A 25,133-nucleotide genomic window follows, 5' to 3' on the forward strand; every position below is an offset into this window, starting at 1 on the left:
ATTTTTTTTGGAGGACGTATCTAGCAAGTCCTTGGTCGTTAGGGGTTAAATGTCTTTTTTTGCGAAAGTATAAAGAATGTTTAAGAGAAGAAATGCATTGATAACACATGACTAATTCTTAAAGGGACATAAAACCAAAATGTTCCTTTGATGTTAGATAAAGCATGCAATTTTAACCCTTTAATGACGCATGTCGTACAGGGTACGTCGCACACAACCTGGTCTTTAAAGACCAGCGACGTACCCTGTACGACATTAGGGTTTAAAGCGGCTGGAAGCGATCCTGATCGCTTCCAGCCACTTTCAAGGTATTGAAGGCATCACTGCAATATTGAGGCATCACTGCAATACCTTTTTTCCAAAACCGATGCAGAGAGAGCAACTCTGTTGCCCTCTCTGCACCGGTAGCGATGGGCCCGATCGTTGGTGGGTGGGAGCAGCTGCAGGGAGGCGGGTGGGCAGCCCATCGCTACCCGGCATCCGGTTCCTGAATGTGCAATGTGCACGCCGAGTGCCAGAGGCGAGCGGGGGGCCTGCAGGGAGGACGCACGCATGTGTGTGCGCGATTGCGTAACAACCACTGCCACCAATGAATGAATGAGAGGGAGAGAGAGGGGGGGGAAATAACTGTCAAAAGGATCTGGGAGGGGGAGAGGGAGGACGGTATTGAGGGGGGGCAGCTACACTACAGAAAAATTTTAATTACATAAAAAAAACATTTTTGGGAGGCAAATTGGGTACTGGCAGACAGCTGCCAGTACCCAAGATGGCAGCAAATAGGTTGTGGGCAAGGGTTATAGAGCTGTTTGGGGGGGATCAGAGAGGTTGGGCGCTAAGGGGGGGTCCATCACAGCTAAACAGATATTAAAAAAAGAAAAATTAATAAAAAAAAAAAAAAGCCTTTTATTTTAGTACTGGCAGACTTTCTGCCAGTACTTAAGATGGCCGGAACAATTGTGGGGTGGGGGAGGGAAGATAGATGTTTGGGAGGGATCAGGGGTTGGGATGTGTCAGGTGGGAGGCTTATCTCTACACTAAAGCTAAAATTAAACCTGCAAGCTCCCTACAAGCTATCTAATTAACCCCTGCACTGCTGGGCATAATACACGTGTGATGTGCAGCAGCATTTAGCGGCCTTCTAATTACCAAAAAGCAACACCAAAGCCATATTTGTCTGCTATTTCTGAACAAAGGGGATCCCAGAGAAACATTTACAACCATTTATGCCATAATTGCACAAGTTGTTTGTAAATAATTCCAGTGAGAAACCTAAAATTGTGAAAAATTTAACATTTTTTTTTATTTGATCGCATTTGGCTGTGAAATGGTGGCATGAAATATACCAAGATGGGACTAGATCAATACTTGGAGTTGTCTACTACCCTACACTAAAGCTAAAATTACCCCAAAAAGCTCCCTACATGCTCCCTAATTAACCCCTTCACTGCTGGGCATAATACACATGTGATGCTCAGTGGCATTTAGCGGCCTTCTAATTGCCAAAAAGCAACACCAAAGCCATATATGTCTGCTATTTCTGAACAAAGGGGATCTCAGAGAAGCATATACAACCATTTATGCCATAATTGCACAAGTTGTTTGTAAATAATTTCAGTGAGAAACCTAAAGTTTGTGAAAAAATTTGTGAAAATGTGAACGATTTTTTTTTATTTGATTGCATTTGGCGGTGAAATGGTGGCATGAAATATACCAGAATGGGCCTAGATCAATACTTTGGGATGTCTTCTAAAAATATATTCATGTCTAGGTATATTTAGGGATTCCTGACAGATATCAGGGTTCCAATGTAACTAGCGCTAATTTTGAAAAAAAGTGGTTTTGGGGGTCAAAGTTAAAAAAAAGTGGGTTTTTTTTCATTTTTTCCTCATATTTTATAAACAATTTTGTGTGGGTACAGTAAATAAGTAAGAAGACAATTACAGCTAAACACAAACACTGCAAAAATTTAAAAATAGCCCTGGTCCTTAACCCCTTAATGACAACTGACGTACCAGGTACGTCCTGCAAAAACTATCAGTTAGTGACAATGGACGTACCTGGTACGTCAGTTGTTTAAGAGAGTGCTGGAAGCGATCGCAATTGCTTCCAGCAGCTCTCAGGGTATTGCAGTGATGCCTCGATATGGAGGCATCCTGCAATACCTTTTAACAAGCCTCCGATGCAGAGAGCGCGCATATTAGCCACTGACACCAATGAAAAAAAAAAAAGTTCAAAACATAAAAAATATATATATATATATATATATATAAAAGGATCTGGGGGGGGGGTTGGGGGTATTGAGGGGGGGCTGCTACACTACAGAAAAGTTTATGAATATTTTTGGGGGCAAAATTTATAAATATTTTTGGGGGCAAATTGGGTACTGGCAGACAGCTGCCAGTACCCAAGATGGCGGCAATTAAGTAGCAGGGAGGGTTATAGAGCTGTTTGGTGGGGGATCAGGGAGGTTGGGGGCTAAGGCAGGGCTCCATTACAGCAGAATACATTTTTAAAAAAAATAAAATAAAAAAAACTCCTTTTATTTAGTACTGGCAAACTTTCTGCCAGTACTTAAGATGGCGGGGACAATTGTGGGGTGGGGGAGGGAAGAGAGCTGTTTGGGAGGTATCAGGGGGTGGGATGTGTCAGGTGGGAGGCTGATCTCTACACTAAAGCTAAAATTAACCCTGCCAGCGCCCTACAAGCTACCTAATTAACTCCTTCACTGCTGGGCATAATTCACGTGTTGTGCGCAGCAGCATTTAGCGGCCTTCTAATTAACAAAAAGCAACGCCAAAGCCATATATGTCTGCTATTTCTGAACAAAGGGGATCCCAGAGAAGCTTTTACAACCATTTGTGCCATAATTGCACAAACTGTTTGTAAATAATTTCAGTGAGAAACCTAAAATTGTGAAAAATGTAAAGGTTTTTTTTTATTTGCTCGCATTTGGCGGTGAAATGGTGGCATGAAATATACCAAAATTGGCCTAGATCAATACTTGGAGTTGTCTACTACACTAAACTAAAGCTAAAATTAACCCTACAAGCTCCCTACATGCTCCCTAATTAACCCCTTCACTGCTGGGCATAAAACACGTGTGGTGCGCAGCGGCATTTAGCGGCCTTCTAATTACCAAAAAGCAACCCCAAAGCCATATAAGTCTGCTATTTCTGAACAAAGGCGATCCCAGAGAAGCATTTACAACCATTTGTGCCATAATTGCAGAAGCTGTTTGTAAATAATTTCAGTGGGAAACCTAAAGTTTGTGACAAAATGTGTGAAAAAGTGAACATTTTTTTTAATTTGATCGCATTTGGCGGTGAAACGGTGGCATGAAATATACCAAAATGGGCCTAGATCAATACTTTGGGATGTCTTCTAAAAAAAATATATATACATGTCAATGGATATTCAGGTATTCCTTACAGATATCAGTGTTCCAATGTAACTAGCGCTAATTTTGAAAAAAAAGTGGTTTGGAAATAGCGAAGTGCTACTTGTATTTATTTCCCTATAACTTACAAAAAAAGCAAAGAACATGTAAACATTGGGTATTTCTAAACTCAGGACAAAATTTAGAAACTATTTAGCATGGGTGTTTTTTAGTGGTTGTAGATGTGTAACAGATTTTGGGGGTCAAAGTTAGAAAAAGTGTGTTTTTTCCATTTTTTCCTCATATTTTATAAAAAAATTTTATAGTAAATTATAAGATATAATGAAAATAATGGTATCTTTAGAAAGTCCATTTAATGGCGAGAAAAACGGTATATAATATGTGTGGGTACAGTAAACGAGTAAGAGGAAAATTACAGCTGAACACAAACACCACAGAAATGTAAAAATAGCCATTGTCATTAAGGGTAAGAAAATTGAAAAATGGTCCGGTCATTAAGGGGTTAAGGGAAATAAATTGAAAAATGGCCTTGTCCTTAAGGGGTTAAACCACTTTCCAATTTACTTCTATTATCAAAAGTTCTTTGTTTTATTTGTTATCCTTTGTTAAAAAGCAGGGATGTAAGCTCAGGCAAAATCACTAGATGGCAGCCCTATTCCTGTCATGTAGTGCTTCAGGCATGTGCACGCTACCTGCCACCAAAGAAGAACTCAAGAACGAATTGATAATAGAAGTAAACTGGAAACTTTTTTTAAACTGTATTCTCTATATAAATAAAGAAAAAAAAATGTGGGTTTCATGTCCCTTTAAAGTATAACTCTATTATAGGATTTATTTGTTATTTTAACTTCCAGTTCTTAAGGAAATTACAGTTAATATCTGGTTCCTCAGTAGAGATATGAAGGTCAAAAAAATCTCAGATTGTTTAATCACTTAACAACCGCGGTGTACCCTCTACATCGCAGATCATTATGGGGTTGTCTGGGTATAATAGCGCAGGTCTTGCTGCTGGTGGAAAGACTGTGCTATTGAAAGACTAGCGATGAACAGCGTACAACACTGGTCATTAAGGGGTTACGTTTTTTTTTTTTAAATAGAAACAAAGTATCCTGATACACACTATGCCCTCAATGTGGCTAGAACTTCCCAGAGGTTAATTTAGAAATCAAAGGAAGCAGCGCTAAAAAAGAAACCGAGGTTAAAGGGACAGTCAAGTCCAAAAAAAACTTTAATGATTTAAATAGGACGTGTCATTTTAAACAACTTCTCAATTTACTTTTATCACCAATTTTGCTTTGTTCTCTTGGTATTCTTAGTTGAAAGCTAAACCTAGGAGGTCCATATGCTAATTTCTTAGACTTTGAAGACTGCCTCTAATCTGAATGCATTTTGACCCCTAGAGGGCATTAGTTCATGTGTTTCATATAGATAACATTGAGCTCATGCACATGAAGTAACCTAGGAGTGAGCACTGATTGGCTAAAATGCAAGTCTGTCAAACGCACTTAAATAAGGGGGCAGTCTGCTGAGGCTTAGATACAAGGTAATTAGAGAGGTAAAAAGTGTATTATTATAACTGTGTTGGTTATGCAAAACTGGGGAATTGGTAATAAAGGGATTATCTTTCTTTTTAAACAACAAACATTTTGGTGTTGACTGTCCCTTTAAAATAAAATGTACTATATCTAAAGAAATATAATAAATAATAAAGTTTAAAACACCATTTATTAATAAAAGACATCATATATAAAACATCAGGGTGTCATAGACAATATGTAGATAGATATGGGACCAAGTGGTAAAAAAAGAGTAAAAAATTCCTAAAAAATATAAAAAAAAAGAGAGTCCCATCCAAAATGAAGTTAATAGCTAGGGAAAGTAGGACTGCAGATATAAAACACATATGTCTCTCCTAGATTTGAGTTATCCATGTGCTTTATTACGGCTAGATTTGGAGTTTGGCGGTAAAAGGGCTGTTAACGCTCCGCGGGTTTTTTTCTGGCCGCACCATAAATTTAACTCTGGTATCGAGAGTTCAAACAAATGCTGCGTTAGGCTCCAAAAAAGGAGCGTAGAGCATTTTTACCGCAAATACAACTCTCGATACCAGAGTTGCTTACGGACGCGGCCGGCCTCAAAAACGTGCTCGTGCACGATTCTCCCATAGGAAACAATGGGGCTGTTTGAGCTGAAAAAAAACCTAACACCTGCAAAAAAGCAGCGTTCAGCTCCTAACGCAGCCCCATTGTTTCCTATGGGGAAACACTTCCTACGTCTGCACCTAACACTCTAACATGTACCCCGAGTCTAAACACCCCTACCCTTACACTTATTAACCCCTAATCTGCCGCCCCCGCTATCGCTGACCCCTGCATTACACTTTTAACCCCTAATCTGCCGCTCCGTAAACCGCCGCCACCTACGTTATCCCTATGTACCCCTAATCTGCTGCCCTAACATCGCCGACCCCTATGTTATATTTATTAACCCCTAATCTGCCCCCCACAACGTCGCCGACACCTACCTACACTTATTAACCCCTAATCTGCCGACCGGACCTGAGCGCTACTATAATAAAGTTATTAACCCCTAATCCGCCTCACTAACCCTATCATAAATAGTATTAACCCCTAATCTGCCCTCCCTAACATCGCCGACACCTACCTTCAATTATTAACCCCTAATCTGCCGACCGGAGCTCACCGCTATTCTAATAAATGTATTAACCCCTAAAGCTAAGTCTAACCCTAACACTAACACCCCCCTAAGTTAAATATAATTTTTATCTAACGAAATAAATTAACTCTTATTAAATAAATGATTCCTATTTAAAGCTAAATACTTACCTGTAAAATAAATCCTAATATAGCTACAATATAAATTACATTTATATTATAGCTATTTTAGGATTAATATTTATTTTACAGGTAACTTTGTATTTATTTTAACCAGGTACAATAGCTATTAAATAGTTAAGAACTATTTAATAGTTACCTAGTTAAAATAATTACAAATTTACCTGTAAAATAAATCCTAACCTAAGTTATAATTAAACCTAACACTACCCTATCAATAAAATAATTAAATAAACTACCTACAATTACCTACAATTAACCTAACACTACACTATCAATAAATTAATTAAACACAATTGCTACAAATAAATACAATTAAATAAACTATCTAAAGTACAAAAAATAAAAAAGAACTAAGTTACAGAAAATAAAAAAATATTTACAAACATAAGAAAAATATTACAACAATTTTAAACTAATTACACCTACTCTAAGCCCCCTAATAAAATAACAAAGACCCCCAAAATAAAAAATTCCCTACCCTATTCTAAAATACAAAAATTACAAGCTCTTTTACCTTACCAGCCCTGAACAGGGCCCTTTGCGGGGCATGCCCCAAGAATTTCAGCTCTTTTGCCTGTAAAAAAAAACATACAATACCCCCCCCCCAACATTACAACCCACCACCCACATACCCCTAATCTAACCCAAACCCCCTTAAATAAACCTAACACTAATCCCCTGAAGATCTTCCTACCTTGTCTTCACCATCCAGGTATCACCGATCCGTCCTGGCTCCAAGATCTTCATCCAACCCAAGCGGGGGTTGGCGATCCATAATCCGGTGCTCCAAAGTCTTCCTCCTATCCGGCAAGAAGAGGACATCCGGACCGGCAAACATCTTCTCCAAGCGGCATCTTCTATGTTCTTCCATCCGATGACGACCGGCTCCATCTTGAAGACCTCCAGCGCGGATCCATCCTCTTCTTCCGACGACTAGACGACGAATGACGGTTCCTTTAAGGGACGTCATCCAAGATGGCGTCCCTCGAATTCCGATTGGCTGATAGGATTCTATCAGCCAATCGGAATTAAGGTAGGAATATTCTGATTGGCTGATGGAATCAGCCAATCAGAATCAAGTTCAATCCGATTGGCTGATCCAATCAGCCAATCAGATTGAGCTCGCATTCTATTGGCTGATCGGAACAGCCAATAGAATGCGAGCTCAATCTGATTGGCTGATTGGATCAGCCAATCGGATTGAACTTGATTCTGATTGGCTGATTCCATCAGCCAATCAGAAAATTCCTACCTTAATTCCGATTGGCTGATAGAATCCTATCATCCAATCGGAATTCGAGGGACGCCATCTTGGATGACGTCCCTTAAAGGAACCGTCATTCGTCGTCTAGTCGTCGGAAGAAGAGGATGGATCCGCGCTGGAGGTCTTCAAGATGGAGCCGGTCGTCATCGGATGGAAGAACATAGAAGATGCCGCTTGGAGAAGATGTTTGCCGGTCCGGATGTCCTCTTCTTGCCGGATAGGAGGAAGACTTTGGAGCACCGGATTATGGATCGCCAACCCCCGCTTGGGTTGGATGAAGATCTTGGAGCCAGGACGGATCGGTGATACCTGGATGGTGAAGACAAGGTAGGAAGATCTTCAGGGGATTAGTGTTAGGTTTATTTAAGGGGGTTTGGGTTAGATTAGGGGTATGTGGGTGGTGGGTTGTAATGTTGGGGGGGGGGTATTGTATGTTTTTTTTTACAGGCAAAAGAGCTGAAATTCTTGGGGCATGCCCCGCAAAGGGCCCTGTTCAGGGCTGGTAAGGTAAAAGAGCTTGTAATTTTTGTATTTTAGAATAGGGTAGGGAATTTTTTATTTTGGGGGTCTTTGTTATTTTATTAGGGGGCTTAGAGTAGGTGTAATTAGTTTAAAATTGTTGTAATATTTTTCTTATGTTTGTAAATATTTTTTTATTTTCTGTAACTTAGTTCTTTTTTATTTTTTGTACTTTAGATAGTTTATTTAATTGTATTTATTTGTAGCAATTGTGTTTAATTAATTTATTGATAGTGTAGTGTTAGGTTAATTGTAGGTAATTGTAGGTAGTTTATTTAATTATTTTATTGATAGGGTAGTGTTAGGTTTAATTATAACTTAGGTTAGGATTTATTTTACAGGTAAATTTGTAATTATTTTAACTAGGTAACTATTAAATAGTTCTTAACTATTTAATAGCTATTGTACCTGGTTAAAATAAATACAAAGTTACCTGTAAAATAAATATTAATCCTAAAATAGCTATAATATAAATGTAATTTATATTGTAGCTATATTAGGATTTATTTTACAGGTAAGTATTTAGCTTTAAATAGGAATCATTTATTTAATAAGAGTTAATTTATTTCGTTAGATAAAAATTATATTTAACTTAGGGGGGTGTTAGTGTTAGGGTTAGACTTAGCTTTAGGGGTTAATACATTTATTAGAATAGCGGTGAGCTCCGGTCGGCAGATTAGGGGTTAATAATTGAAGGTAGGTGTCGGCGATGTTAGGGAGGGCAGATTAGGGGTTAATACTATTTATGATAGGGTTAGTGAGGCGGATTAGGGGTTAATAACTTTATTATAGTAGCGCTCAGGTCCGCTCGGCAGATTAGGGGTTAATAAGTGTAGGTAGGTGTCGGCGACGTTGTGGGGGGCAGATTAGGGGTTAATAAATATAACATAGGGGTCGGCGATGTTAGGGGCAGAAGATTAGGGGTACATAGGGATAACGTAGGTGGCGGCGATTTGCGGTCGGAAGATTAGGGGTTAATTATTTTAAGTAGCTTGCGGCGACGTTGTGGGGGGCAAGTTAGGGGTTAATAAATATAATATAGGGGTCGGCGGGGTTAGGGGCAGCAGATTAGGGGTACATAAGTATAACGTAGGTGGCGGTCGGCAGATTAGGGGTTAAAAATTTTACTCGAGTGGCGGCGATGTGGGGGGACCTCGGTTTAGGGGTACATAGGTAGTTTATGGGTGTTAGTGTAGTTTAGGGTACAGTAGTTAAGAGCTTTATGAACCGGCGTTAGCCAGAAAGCTCTTAACTCCTGCTTTTTTCAGGCGGCTGGAATCTTGTCGTTAGAGCTCTAACGCTCACTGCAGAAACGACTCTAAATACCAGCGTTAGAAAGATCCCATTGAAAAGATAGGCTACGCAAATGGCGTAGGGGGATCTGCGGTATGGAAAAGTCGCGGCTGTAAAGTGAGCGTTAGACCCTTTAATCACTGACTCCAAATACCAGCGGGCGGCCAAAACCAGCGTTAGGAGCCTCTAACGCTGGTTTTGACGGCTACCGCCGAACTCTAAATCTAGGCCTTAGGATGGTGTTTCCTGTGAATTTTTATTGTTCCTTAAAGTGAAGGTCAATTTTCATGTGAAAGTGCCCGGTTTAAAAAAAAAAAAACTATTACAAACAGGGGCAATTTCATTCATGAATATCACATAGCACCGTATTTTAAAAATACTTACCTTGTTCTTCTGAAACGCCAGATCGCCGTTCTGAAACGATGCCCCGCCTGCTTCTTCCTGGTTTACTTACCCAGCAATGACGAAATAGGCTTCCTCCAATCACGGCGTTGCCTCAGGAAATGATTACCCCGGGGGGAAGCCGTGATTGGAGGATGCCGGAATCGTCATTCCTGACATATGAAGAGGCTTGCGACGGGCTGGTGAAGCACTGGAGCGGCTTCAAGAAGAAAAGGTAAATATATTTTTAAAAAACGGCTGAAATGTCAATTTTCATGAATGAAAGTGGCCCTGTTTTTAATAGTTTTTTTTAAAAACCAGGCACTTTCACATGAAAATTGCCCTTCACTTTAAGGAGGAGTTCTCAATTAATGTTCTCTAATAGTTTGCACTATCTGTATCATTTCTCCCCCTTATATTAAGCCTGTTAACTTTCATATCAAGCCTGTTCCATGTTCCACAGTCTGTGTGTGTTATTGGGTAATTACCTATGTGCTGTTAGAGATCCTCTTACCGCGTGATCACAACAGAACTCCTGCTGATCTCTGCATGTGTATCCTCTAATGAGCAGGTTGAAACTGTAGTTCGTAACAGCTGGGGGATAAAGCTGACAATACCTTTCAGTGTTGCTTTTCCTTCAATCCCACTGTTGTCGGCATACGTCCAGTCCGCCGCTCCATCTGTGTATAATGTATCAAAGTTCTGTAAAAACTGCCAATCAGGGTACACATTTCAGCATAAGGAGCGTTTGTCAAGATTACCTGATTGGCCTTAGGTCTCTCCTTTTGTAGGGAGACTATTTAACCACTTCATGGATTTTCAGATATCGTATTCTTTGTTATTTATAATAACTTCTGTGTGGTGTATTGAAGTTGTGGATGGAAGTGTTATTCCCTTGTTTCTTTGACTTTAAAATTAGGTTTGTTTAGTATATAATTTGCGTATAATTATATATATTTATATAAATCGTTTGCTTCTCTCCTAGGATTCGAACCCTCAGTCTCTGTGGTTATCAGTTTTACCACAAAATATTCCTCTATCCACTCAAATAACCTTTACATATAGATGGTGACGTTGTCCATTCAATCTTATATTATGTCTTTATTACATTGGTCAATACATATATAAATTTATATAGAATACAATGTATTATTTTATTACATTTCTTTAGATATAGTACTTTTTAGTTTTCAGCTTTATCCCCCACAACACAATAAACCTAATTAAACTATTAACCCCTAAACCACCATCCCCCCACAACGCAAATAACTAGTTTAATCACTAAGCCCCCTAACCTAAAAGCCCCTAAATTAACCCCATTACATAAAATAAAAAATCCTAAGTTAAAGTTAAAATAAAAAATCCTAACATTACTTAAAACACCCCCTAATCTAACACTATGCTACCAATAGCCCTTAAAATGGCCCTTTGTGGGGCATAACCCTAAATTAAACAGCTCTTTTATCTCAAAAATACAAATTAATCCCTAACAGTAAACCCCCAAAATTAAAAAAAAACCTAACACTAAAAAAACCTATGCTACCCATTACCCCTAAAGTGACATTTGTATGGGCATCAGCTCTTTTGCAGCCTATAAAAAAATCCTAATCTAAAAAAAAAACACCCCAAAAATTAAAAAAATCCGTAGTCTAACTACAAAATATGTACTCACCATTCCTGAAGTCCGGCGGTGAAGGTCTTCTTCCAGGTGGCGACATCTTCATCCAGCACGGGGACCTCTTATATCTTCATACAGGGCGAAGGCGGCGCTTGGCAAAGGGGGCCGCGGAACAGGACTGGTGGCCGCAGAGACATCCAGCGTGGAGGATCATCTTCATGTGATCGTCGCCGCACACTGAAGATTAAATGCAAGGTACCCGTTTTATATTCGGGATACCTTGCATTCCTATTTGCTGAAAAATTCAAATAAAATTAAATCCTATTTGCTAATTTGGGTGCCGCCTTCGCCCTGGATGAAGATAGAAGAGGTTCCAGCGCTGGATGAAGATGTTGCCGCCTGGAAGAAGACCTTCACCGCCGGACTTCAGGAATGGTGAGTTATTTCGGGGTTAGACTTAGGTTTTTATTTTATTTTTTGGGGTGGATTTTTTTTTTTAGATTAGGGATTTTTTTATTTTAATGGGCTGCAAAAAGAGCTGATTGCTCTTTTAAGGGCAATGCCCATACAAATGCCCCTTTAGGGGAAATGGGTAACAGGTTTTTTTAGTGTTAGTTTTTTTATTTTGGGGGATTTGGTGGGTTGGGGGTTTACTGTTAGGGGTTAATTTGTATTTGTGAGGTAAAAGAGTTTTTAATTAGTTTTAATTAGGGCAATGCCCTACAAAGGGCCATTTTAAGGGCTATTGGTAGCTTAGTGTTAGAATAGGGGGTAATTTTATTTTGGGGGCTTTTTATTTTTATAGGAGTATTAGATTAGGTTTAATTTTTTTATTTTTGATAATTTGGTTTATTTTTTCTTTAATTTTAGACTTATTTTCTGTCATTTTAGATTTATTTATTTTAATTTAATCTTAGGTTTTTTTTTAAGTAATATTAGGATTTTTTATTTCAATTTTAACTTAGGATTTTTTTATTTTATGTAATTGGGGTTCATTTAGGGGATGTTAGGTTAGGGGGCTTAGTGATTAGTTATTTGCATTGTGGGGGGATGGCGGTTTATGGGTTAATAGTTTAATTAGGTGTATTGCGTTGTGGGGAAGGAGGTTTAGGGGTTAATAGTGTAATTAGGTTTATTGCGTTGTGGGGTGGCAGTTTAGGGGTTAATAGTTTTAGTTTAGTAGTAATGATGTGGGGGGTGGCAGTTTAGGGATTAATAGGTTTATTTTAGTAGTTGCGGTGGGGGGCCGGTGGTTTAAGGGTTAATAGGTTTATTTAGTGTTAGCGATGTGGGGGGTTGGCAGTTTAGGGGTTTATATGTTTATTTTAGTAGTAGCGATAAGGAGGGCTGGCGGTTTAAGGTTTAATAGGTTTATTTAGTATTGGCGATGTGGGGGGCCGGCAGATTAGGGGTTAATAGGTTTAATATAGTATTGTCGATGCGGGATGATGGCAGTTCAGGGGTTAATAGTGTAGTTTATGGGTGTTAGTGTACTTTATAACATTTTAGTTATGAGTTTTGTGAAACATTTTTGTTTTGCAAAACCCATAACTACTGGTCCCAGATCGCAGAATGGATCAGGGCGGTATAGACTATAACGCAAGCATTTGCCGGACCACACAACCTGTAAATCCCGCACTCAAAAAATAACTTTTGAGTGCGGAATGGAGAGTTGCATAAATGCTAAAAGGCTAGCGGTATAGCCGTACATACGGGAGACCTGCATATTCCGCACGCAATGGCCAATTTTTCAGCAGTATAGCCATACTGCAAAACTTTTAATCTTGCGGATTGTGCTGATTTTTAGACTCCTAACCAAGCCCCAAAGTTTTAGATGTATACTGATGTCTACAGATATATGGTTGTGTAATGGGTCTTTTCATATGCTCAAAATCACACCAGACTAATCCAACCAGAATGATTGACAGCTTGTGCTTTCTCGCAATTGGTTGCTTGACAGCAGGGGTGGATGCTTGTGCAATGATAAATAAGGATAGTGCAGTGCTGGCCGCAATCACAGGCAGACAGGTTCCCTAATTGGGAGCCTTGTCCACCCGAACATTGATAAACAGACCTGCCAAATCATATTTCAGAATTTTAACTTGCTTTGATTAAGCAATAATTCATGTTTTGTTACTTCATGTACTCTCAAGTGTTAATTTTCACTTATTCTACAAATTATATAAACAGAAGTGAATAAGTAAATTAATGGATTTTTTTAGATATAAATACACCTGTATGTATGTGTACATACAAAAAAAAGCAATAAAATACAATCCAAATCAAATGATTCCAGGAATATAAATATCAAAAGTGGAAGCTATGTTTTCCTGGGGCAGCCAGTCTTTGACCTTCCAGAATCATTTATGCCAATAAAATTACTTGCGGACCACAATTGCTCACAGCAAAGTTACATCCAGCACATGTGGCGTCAACCACATCTGGCATATCAGGACACTTCACCCAATCGGGTACCTTGAGTCGTATTCATCCTGAAGGCCATCCTTTCTGGTCTGAGGTCATCTTCCTGAAGACGGCTGCCTATAGCTCAACCATTTCAGTCTTTACCAGAATAACTAATCAAGTGTTTTGGAGTCAGCTGATACCCCCCATCACATTCACCAAGATCGCTACACGTGTTTCACCTGAAACCATGAGTTTCACTCGTACTTCATCCGTCTTTGAATGTATTTTATTGCTTTTTGTGTGCTGCCATAATTTTGAACTTTATTTATGGATGATACAGCAACTAAGGGTATATCTATTATTGGGATTAGTTTAAGATCCACTGGAGCTTTTTTGTAAGTATTTTAGATTTGTATAGGTTGAACTCACAGACTTTGGTCTTTTTTTCAACCTCATCTACTATGTTACTATGTTAAATGTATATCTGCTTGGATGGGACTTTGCAATTGTTGGATAACTTTCCAGGAAGAAATATATAAGATTGTCTGGTCTCTAGTTTAACAGTATAGTTGGTTTAGTGCTTTATGTTTTTTGTAAGCTCAATAAATTTTGATATTATAGGTAATCTGTGTGTATTGTGCTGTTTAATTTTTTTTTTTTTTTTCATTTTTGTTTAGAACCATGTATTAGACAAGGTAGCCTTCAGGTTCCTTTTTTAACCTTTTTCTTATATATATATATATGTAAAATATAAAATGCAGAGTAATTGCCTGTGCATTTAAAACACCTCATACTTATTGATCCAAAATCTTCTGCTCCTCCAGTATAGCGGGGAACACTTGATGATGTCAGTGATATATATATATATATATGTCAATTGCGGCTCCTTTCAGGGATTCTAGCAGTTAAAAAAGACATTGGGTGTGCAAATACTAGACTTAAAGTGCCATTATAGCCCAAAATTTATATGACCTTATCCGTTAGAGTGTCATTTTTTTTGACTAGCGACCCGGCTCTATTGAGTATTTAACCCCAGCAAAAGGGTTAAACACACAGTATATGTTCCACTTGGGAACCCCAGTGCACTGCTGGTCTCAAACTGAACCCACTGCTGATAGTTGCAGGGGTTAAATACACAGTAGAGCAGGGTTGATAGTCAAACAATGTCATGCCCTAATGGATTAGAGCATGTCATATTTCGACTACAATGGCCATTTAACTCATCATTAAAATATAAAATAGAAATTAGCAAAAATCACACAAACTGAAAAACTGTGCATGTTATAACTTTCATGATTGGTTCAGGGATCTGTGGAGGAAGCAGAAAATAAATCAATGAACCTATTGTCTCCCTGCAAATGACTAAGGCTATCAGAACCAGATGGTTCATAAACCTTTGAGGAGCTTTTTCTTACATCCACTCTTTCAAGAGTCTACAGTGAGTCTTCAGTTGTTAAAAAGGGATACTGAACCCAATTTTTTTCTTCTTCCGTGATTCAGATAGAGCGGGATATTTATCAAAGGTCTGGCGGACCGGATTAGACAGTGCAGATCAGGTCTGCCAGACCTCGCTTGAATACTTGTGAGCTGCTGGTGCAACGCCGCCCCCTGCAGATTCGCAGCCTATCAGTCGGCAGAAGGGAGGTGTCAATCAACCCAATCGTACTCGATCGGGTTGATTTTTGGCAATGTGTGTCCGTGTTAAGAGCAGGCGGACAGGGTTTTGGAGCAGCGATCTTTAGACCGCTGCTTCATAACTGCTGCTCACCAGAAACACGGGCCCTCAAGCTTCATCCGGAGCTTGATAAATGGGTCCCAGAGCATGCAATTTTAAGCAACTTTCTAATTTACTCCTATTAATTTTTCTTCGTTCTCTTGTTATATTTATTTCAAAAGCAGGAATGTAAGCTTACGAGCCGACCAATTTTTGGTTCAGCACCTTGGATAGCATTTGCCAATTGGAGGCTGCATTTAGCCACCAATCAGCAAGTGCTACCCAGGTGCTGAATTAAAGGCACATTGTGAACAAACTACACTACCCTGTTTCTTTCACATTTGCTTTTGTTATTTTCTTTTGTGTTTTGTAAACATGGTTGGTTCCATTTTGATATCTCCTTACGTTTAGAGAGTAGAAAGTTAAAAGCAGGATATAGAATTTGGCTGCTTTCTCTTGTTTGGAGCTGCAATTATACTTGTACAAAACTAAACCTGTCATACTTGCATACCAGTGTCAAATTTAAAACAGAAATGTCTGAAAATGTTTAACCTTTATTCTGGGTACCCCAGGTGTAAAATAATTCAGAGGGTTAAATGGGAGGTTTAGACAGTGTTCTCCTCTGAGTGGCTTATCATGTAGGGTTGCCACCTCAGCCATGTTTTCCTGGACACTTATGAGTTAAACATGCTGCAGGGTGTGCAGGGAGGAACATGTATTGTGTTTCTGGACAGCACTATTTATATTCCTCCATGCACACCCTGCAGCATGTGTAACTTATAAGTGTTCTGTATTTTAAGGGACAGGTGGCAACCCTATTATCATGTAGCATCAGCAATAGAATCTTTCTGCATTCAATATTTTGGAGAAATGTGTTAAATGCATTGCAGCTGGATATATAGGCCCAGCACATGTGTCTTAAAATAAGCTTTTCCCTGAATAATAGTCACTTAAACCTGAGCAGCCCCAGTCACCATACAATGCTGCACACTACACACAGAGTGAGATACAGTGTACACACAAGGCTTTTGACAGGTGTGTATATTTGTCTAATCATCTGTTAAATTCTCTCTCTCTTCACAGTGTGTTTTCTATATTAACATATGCAGCTATTTCAGTTGGAAATACATTATCTTTTGCTCCTGATTATGCAAAAGCCAAATCTGCTGCTTCATATCTCTTTAACCTGTTTGAAAGAGAACCACCTATTGATAGCTACAGTCAGGAAGGAGAGAAGCCAGTAAGTCTGAATCTGATCTTTTTTTTTTTCTACAATCACATTCACTATGTACCTTTAAAATAAAAAATGCAATTTGGAGCTACTTTTTTCTCTTGCAGTTGATATCAATGCAATTCACAGGTATATCTGTCATTTCAATTGTTTAATCAATAAGTCGCCCTTTATTGTTTTATAAGCTCTGATAAATTCTGTTTTGGAGGTATCAATTGTTTATGACTTCAGTGAAGGTTTAGTTTTGATAAAATATTTTTATTTAGTATTTTAGATTGTAAATCATAAATAAGTAATTATATCCAAGATCTACAAGCTACACGCTATTTTATAATATGTTCTTGAAATTGTGTCCTTTATTACAAGTGGAGCACAAAAATATTAACTCATTGGTAAAGGGACAGTCTAGACCAGTGTTCTCTCTAAGGCCAGTTTTGTGTGCAGCCCAGTAGTTAAACAGTTAATGAGAACCATACCTTGCAGTCTGCATTGTGCAGTGGTTGCTAATTGCAGGGTGCAGTTACCTAATTAAAGGGATAGTAAAGTCCAAATTAAACTTTTATGATTCAGATAGGGCATGTAATTTTAAACAACTTTCTAAATTTACTTTTATCATCAAATTTGCTTTGTTCTCTTGGCATTCTTAGTTGAAAGCTAGACCCAGGTAGGCTTATATGCTAATTTCTAAGCCCTTGAAAGCCACCTTTTATCTAAGTGCATTTCACAGTTTTTTCTCAGCTAGAGGGCGTTAGGTCATGCATTTCATATAGGTAACACTGTGCTCATGCACGTGGAGTTATTTTAGAGTAAGCACTAATTGCCTGAAAATGCAAGTTTGTCAAAAGATCTGAGATAAGGGGGCAGTCAGCAGAAGCTTAGATACAAGGTAATTACAGAGGTAAAAGTATATTTCTATAACAGTGTTGGTTATGCAAAACTGGGGAATGGTAAATAAAGGGATTATCTTTTTAAACAATAACATTTTTGGTGTTTTCTATCCCATTAAGGGCCAGATTACAAGAGGAACGCTAAATATCATTTTCATGAAAGTGATATTTGCAGTCCGCTGTGTAATACCAGCGCATGCTAATGTGCGCTGGTATTACAAGTTGTCAGCAATGCGAACGCGAACTTGCGTTCACATTGCACTCACAAGAGCGAGCTTCCATAGGCTCCAACGAAGGGGGTAAGTAGTGCAGCGATGGCAGCAAATATAAATATATATGTACATGCTTATATACATATATATATTTATGTGTTAATATGTGTATATACAGTACACATATTAACACATAAATATAAGCATATACATATATATTTACTGGGAACACTCAGTTCCCATAGACTGCAGTGCCGTTTTTATTTTCTAACACCACACTCCCGCCAACTTTAGCCCAAAAATACTGCCTAGTGCAGTACTTTTATTAAATACACTACACTGTATTTTGTGGACAATTGGGGCACATTTATAAAATTAACCAGAGATCTGATCTCTGAAAAATTTGATAAGCGCTAATTGCTACCACAAGCTTGCGGTAACAATAACCAGCCACTTGTAATGGCTGGCTAATTATCATGCGGCAAATTTGCCTGTTTGCAGGCGCACAATAATTTAGCGCTCTACTTGTAATCTAGCCCTAACGGTTTCACTCCTAGGCTGCATACAAAACTGGCCTTATTGGGATCACTGGTCTAGACCCAATACTTGTTCATCACTTATTGTTACATACCAAACAAGCATTTTGCAACAAGTTGCACATCTATTAGCTTGTAAGTATATGTAACTTTTAAATAATCATTGTTTGTTAGTAGCCTAAAATGGCCACCAAGCTCCACCCACAGCTTTCTTCTTGTCCAGTTAGCTGTTTTCTGGTATGACAGTTTAGCAGTCCATGTTTAATATTTTTCTTTTAGCTATTTCAAATTACACGTGCACAAATCAGCATATGCAAGTAGGAAAACGTATTCACAAGTTGTGATTGTGATTGGAGTCTAGATACTTATCATACCAAAATATGCATGCAATAGGTGGGCAGAGCTTGGTGGCCATTTTTGGCTCCTAATAAACATGAATATTGAAATTGTTCATGTACTTCTTACAAGCTAATAGTTGTGGGTATGTGGGTATGTAACAATAAGTAATCAATACTGTGTATTGGGTCTAGAATATCCCTTTAATATTGCTAACATTTCACTCATATTACAAGTCTAAAGTAATTTTTATTGCTTGAGCGATAGTCTAGGGCGCACTAACATCATAGACTTCTATTGGGGAGAACTGTAAAATTCATGTGGGATATCCCTCTAGCACTAAGGGCTCGATTTATCAAGCACTTACGGCTGCAAGTTCTCACAAGAACTTGCTCGCCGTGATTTATCAAGCAGCGGTCACCAGACCGCTGCTTCCCTAAGCTCTTCGCCACCTCTAAGGTGGTGAAATTCAATCTCCTCGGTCGAGTCCCCCCATAGGAGATTGGCTGTGCGCGGGCAGGGGGCGGGATTGCACGCAAGCGCAAAATTGCACTTGTGTGCAGTGGCGAATACCTGTGGGTAATTTTGCCTCGCCACACGCAAGCTGAGGCGTACAGGGGCACGTATACGCACCCCTGTATGCCTCAGCGTTAATAAATCTAGCCCTAAGTTGATGGTATGCATGCAATAGTGTTCTTCATGTTGTTCTATGCTATACTATATAATAATATTCATTTTCTTCTTTAATGTGGTATTTTGGATCACCCTCAGGCGTAACATTTAGCTCACCACTTGTTATATATGCGCAATGAATGCACTAAAAGTATTCTCTGCACTGTCCAAAAAAGGTTTTGCTAGCATTAAGTTGCTTTTGTTAAAAATATTTTACTATCCACCCAGAATGAGCGTTAATCTATTTGTGAGAGTGCACAAGAGATAATAAACCCTGCAGTATTAATTGCACTCTACGTGTAATCTAACCCTATGTGTGGGAATATTTTTTTCCCCTTAATAACACATTTTTATTTGACACAGGTGTGGGAATATTTTATTTTCTCTTTATCATTTTAAAATGTTAACATAAAAAAGAAGCTTATATTTTTTATCATATAAAATAGAAATAGATATAAAGCTGAATATTTTCTTTCTATAAATTATCCTTTTTGTGTTAACACATATAATTATGAACAGAAGGATAACATTTATTAAAGTATTTATTAGTGCATCTTTGCAGAAACCTATTTAGAAGCAAAAGGAAATTACCAGTATAGTCTTTGTTTTTATCGTGTTATCTAAATAAGGGTATTTTACTAATGTTTTACAGAAAACAAAATAAAATCAAATTAAAATTATTTTCAGTACTTTAAATGCTTACCCTTATGTGTTAAAAAGACTTGTACCATAGTTTATTTGAGGAACTGAACATCATTAAAGGGAAAGTCAATTCAAAGTGAAACTTTAATGATTCAGATAGGGCATACAGTTTTAAACAACATTCATGATTCTACTTTACTTTTATTATCAAATGCACTTTGTTCTCTTGGTTTTCTTTGTTACAAGCTAAACCTATTTAGGTTTATTAAACTGATTTTTAGCTGTTGAAGGCTGCCTCTTATCTCAGTGTATTTTTACATTTTTTCGCAGTTAGATAGTGCTAGTTCATGTGTGTCATATAAATAACACTGTGCTCACTCCTGTGGAGTTATTTGAGTCTGCACTGATTGGCTAAAATGCAAGTCGGTCAAAAGAACTGAGATAAGGGGGCAGTCTGCACAGGCTTAGATACAAGGTAATCACAGAGGTAAAATGTATATTAATATAACGGTATTGGTTATGCGAAACTGGGGAATAGTAAATAAAGTGATTATCCTTTTAAACAATACAATTTTTTCAAGTAGACTGTCTCTTTAAGATAATTAGCCAAGGGAATTTCTAACATCTCTTTATTTTGATAGGATATATTTAAAGGAAATTTAGAATTCCGTAACATTTCATTCAATTACCCATCACGTCCAGATGTGCCTGTACTACAAGATTTATGTGTTAAAGTTGAAAGTGGACAAACTGTGGCATTTGTTGGTAGCAGTGGATGTGGAAAAAGTACCTCTGTACAACTCATCCAGAGGTTCTATGATCCACACCAAGGAGCGGTGGTAAGATTCATCTAAAACTTTGTCATCTTTGGCTCTAGATACTAAACATGTAAATAACCCATAAATATGTGATTTTATGACTATGTTTAAGCAAATATGTCAGACGTTACCAGATATGTGCCTTAGGAAATTTTGATAGAGTAGTACTGCCCCATCCATGCTTGCCCAACTAATCATAGATTGGCCTTGATCACAATCTATCAGCTGCATCAGACAGAAAAAGGCTACTTTTCGATTTGGCACAGTCTCAATTGCGTATTTTTGGCTGTTTCCCGCACTATATCTCCTATGGGGCCAAAAAGTTATTGGTGATCACAATCCGTTTTCAAGTCACATTTCAACACCTTTTCAAGCTCAGCTTTGACTTTTTCAAATTCAAAACCTCTAGGCATTTGATAAGTCCTCAAAAGGGCATTCTGGATATCTTTAAAATTATTCCACATCTATCTGCAAACAGTGTAATATCTTAATTATGGTAAAAACACTATGAAATGGCCACAGGAAACATTCTAGAGATCTATTAGGATATATGGTGTTGAGGCTCCATTCATCCCTATTTGAGTGGCTGCATAAGTTGAACAGGGCACACCATTTACATATGTATGTGTTGAATATGTGATATTGTGTGCAGTCAAGAGGATCTGAAGGAAAAGTCACTTCAGGAAGGACCCCAACATCTACAAATGGCATGTTTTTACATTTCATTTTAACAACTGATTGTAAGTCACACTCACTCTGTGGTGATTATCACTAAGAATAATGGCATCTTTTAAAATGGGTTTTAAAAGGAGATAGTTCAATCGTGACTTTCATAGAAACCTATTGTAATCTGCACCATTGCTAATCCATCTGAATGTATGTGTGTGTATATATATATATATATATATATATATATTTTATTTTTTTATTTATTTTTTTAAATCTTTTATTGAGGTTTTTATAAGTTTCAAGGTACAATGCAAGTCTTTTCACCAAGACAGTATGTATACAAGTTATTTGCAATATTCAACAAGAAAGAAAAGAAGTAATTATAGCTATTATAGCTAGTAGTTAACAAACAAAATGACAATGAAAATCCGTAGGCAACAGATATAAAATAAAGCCACCTCTTTAACTATGGGTGAAATGTATATTAGTAACACAATTATGTGAAAAAAAGACATATGTAGAGGAAACCTCATAAACAGTATACATTACTCCCATACTATGAAGGGCCACTCATGGACCCTAAAAAGCGTAACAACTTGGAGGAAATCTGGCAACTGATTTAATCACTGTTTGACCTTTAAATCACTAAATGGTAAAACATAAATGAAAATATACTAATTTAAAAATATTCCTATGAATAATGGTCATTCTTGGACCTGAAATAATTAAGGCAAGATAAGAGATTAATCGATCCACATATTAACCTGGACAATCGTGACAAAGTACATACCAAATAACTGACAAGACCACTTGTAGGCCTCCAAGTGCTTGAACATTCGTGTAGAGGTTATTAGTTAGGGGCAAGACATATAGGCCTAGATTTGGAGTTCGGCGGTAGCCGTCAAAACCAGCGTTAGAGGCTGTTCCGATCAGCCAATAGAATGCCAGCTCAATCTGATTGACTGATTGGATCAGCCAATCGGATTGAACTTGATTCTGATTGGCTGATTCCATCAGCCAATCAGAAAATTCCTACCTTAATTCCGATTGGCTGATAGAATCCTATCAGCCAATCGGAATTCGAGGGACACCATCTTGGATGACGTCCCTTAAAGGAACCGTCATTCGTCGGGAGACAACGGAAGAAGAGGATGGATCCGCGTCACCTGCTTCAAGATGGACCCGCTCCGCACCGGATGGAAGAAGATCGAAGATGCCGCTTGGAGAAGATGTTTGCCGGTCCGGATGTCCTCTTCTTGCCGGATAGGAGGAAGACTTTGGAGCCTCTTCTGGACCTCTTCAGCCACCGGATGATGGATCGCCAACCCCCGCTTGGGTTGGATGAAGATGTTGGAGCCAGGACGGATCGGTGATACCTGGATGGTGAAGACAAGGTAGGAAGATCTTCAGGGGCTTAGTGTTAGGTTTCTTTAAGGGGGGTTTGGGTTAGATTAGGGGTATGTGGGTGGTGGGTTGTAATGTTGGGGGGGGTATGTTTTTTTTTTTTACAGGCAAAAGAGCTGAAATTCTTGGGGCATGCCCCGCAAAGGGCCCTGTTCAGGGCTGGTAAGGTAAAAGAGCTTGTAACTTTTTTAATTTAGAATAGGGTAGGGAATTTTTTATTTTGGGGGGCTTTGTTATTTTATTAGGGGGCTTAGAGTAGGTGTAATTAGTTTAAAATTGTTGTAATATTTTTCTTATGTTTGTAAATATTTTTTTATTTTTTGTAACTTAGTTCTTTTTTATTTTTTGGTACTTTAGCTAGTTTATTTAATTGTATTTATTTGTAGGAATTGTGTTTAATTAATTTATTGATAGTGTAGTGTTAGGTTAATTGTAGGTAATTGTAGGTAGTTTATTTAATTAATTTATTGATAGGGTAGTGTTAGGTTTAATTATATCTTAGGTTAGGATTTATTTTACAGGTAAATTTGTTATTATTTTAACTAGGTAACTATTAAATAGTTATTAACTATTTAATAGCTATTGTACCTGGTTAAAATAAATACAAAGTTACCTGTAAAATAAATATTAATCCTAAAATAGCTATAATATAATTATAATTTATATTGTAGCTATATTAGCATTTATTTTACAGGTAAGTATTTAGCTTTAAATAGGAATAAGTTATTTAATAAGAGTTAATTTATTTCGTTAGATGTAAATTATATTTAAGTTAGGGGGGTGTTAGTGTTAGGGTTAGACTTAGCTTTAGGGGTTAATACATTTATTAGAATAGCGGTGAGCTCCGGTCGGCAGATTAGGGGTTAATAATTGAAGTTAGGTGTCGGCGATGTTAGGGAGGGCAGATTAGGGGTTAATACTATTTATGATAGGGTTAGTGAGGCGGATTAGGGGTTAATAACTTTATTATAGTAGCGGTGCGGTCCGCTCGGCAGATTAGGGGTTAATAAGTGTAGGTAGCTGGCGGCGACGTTGTGGGGGGCAGATTAGGGGTTAATAAATATAATATAGGGGTCGGCGATGTTAGGGCAGCAGATTAGGGGTACATAGGGATAACGTAGGTTGCGGCGGTTTACGGAGCAGCAGATTAGGGGTTAAAAAAAATATGCAGGGGTCAGCGATAGCGGGGGGCGACAGATTAGAGGTTAATAAGTGTAAGGTTAGGGGTGTTTAGACTCGGGGTTCATGTTAGAGTGTTAGGTGCAGACGTAGGAAGTGTTTCCCCATAGAAAACAATGGGGCTGCGTTAGGAGCTGAACGCTGCTTTTTTGCAGGTGTTAGGTTTTTTTTCAGCTCAAACAGCCCCATTGTTTCCTATGGGAGAATCGTGCACGAGCACGTTTTTGAGGCTGGCCGCGTCCGTAAGCAACTCTGGTATCGAGAGTTGCATTTGTGGTAAAAATGCTCTACGCTCCTTTTTTGGAGCCTAACGCAGCATTTGTTTGAACTCTCGATACCAGAGTTAATTTTATGGTGCGGCCAGAAAAAAACCCGCGGAGCGTTAACAGCCCTTCTACCGCCAAACTCCAAATCTAGGCCATAGTGGGCTACTTTGAGATCTTAATTAAATATTACTGTCAGCTATATATTAGTATGTAGTTCCAGATATACTGGAGAATAGGAGTATAATTTAATATAGGGATGGACTAGCTCTAACTTACAACATTTTCATGAGCCTGTATATTGAGGCATACTAAAGAGTATGTAACCAATTTACTTTCTACTATAATGGGGATAAACGTAAATGCCATGTTGCAACATGTGTCTTTTAGCTTAAATAAACTGCTTACTATCAAAGAAGAAAATATCTTATTATATATATTGTTAACTGAGAGGAAGGTGTGTAAGTTTCAGAACAGACTACTGGTACACTGTATTAATTAAGGGTAGGTGATCATTAAGTAAACAGTTGGGCCAATTACTTTTATATCATTGTGAATATGAACACAAATATAGGGTGAGTCACAACCTTATTTATCAAATTAATATATTATCATAATATGTTATGACTCTGTATGAAAACACTGCAGAATATTTGCAAAGAATAATAAAACTATAAAGAACCACCATGTAAAACACTAATCACTGATAGATTTGTGATTATTATTCAAAAATAAAGTAGGTATATACCTGTTCATTAAACAAAAATAAAAAGTAAATAGATGTCAGGAATTATTTACTATTTTTCCCACAGATTATGAATGTTCATATTAAGA

At 38.0% G+C, this 25,133-nt stretch overlaps 1 protein-coding gene across 1 annotated transcript in view; it reads left to right on the plus strand.

Annotated features, from left to right (window-relative positions):
* LOC128660334 (ATP-binding cassette sub-family B member 5) overlaps window positions 1-25,133 on the plus strand; it is a 264,146-nt gene that overhangs the window by 210,920 nt on the left and 28,093 nt on the right. Inside the window, exons 24-25 of the mRNA XM_053714133.1 lie at window positions 16,534-16,690; window positions 20,608-20,805. Of these exons, the coding sequence (XP_053570108.1) occupies window positions 16,534-16,690; window positions 20,608-20,805 (355 nt within the window). The remainder of the gene's footprint in view (window positions 1-16,533; window positions 16,691-20,607; window positions 20,806-25,133) is intronic.

The sequence above is a fragment of the Bombina bombina genome, chromosome 5 (assembly GCF_027579735.1).
Source record: "Bombina bombina isolate aBomBom1 chromosome 5, aBomBom1.pri, whole genome shotgun sequence".
Classification (NCBI taxonomy): domain Eukaryota; kingdom Metazoa; phylum Chordata; class Amphibia; order Anura; family Bombinatoridae; genus Bombina; species Bombina bombina.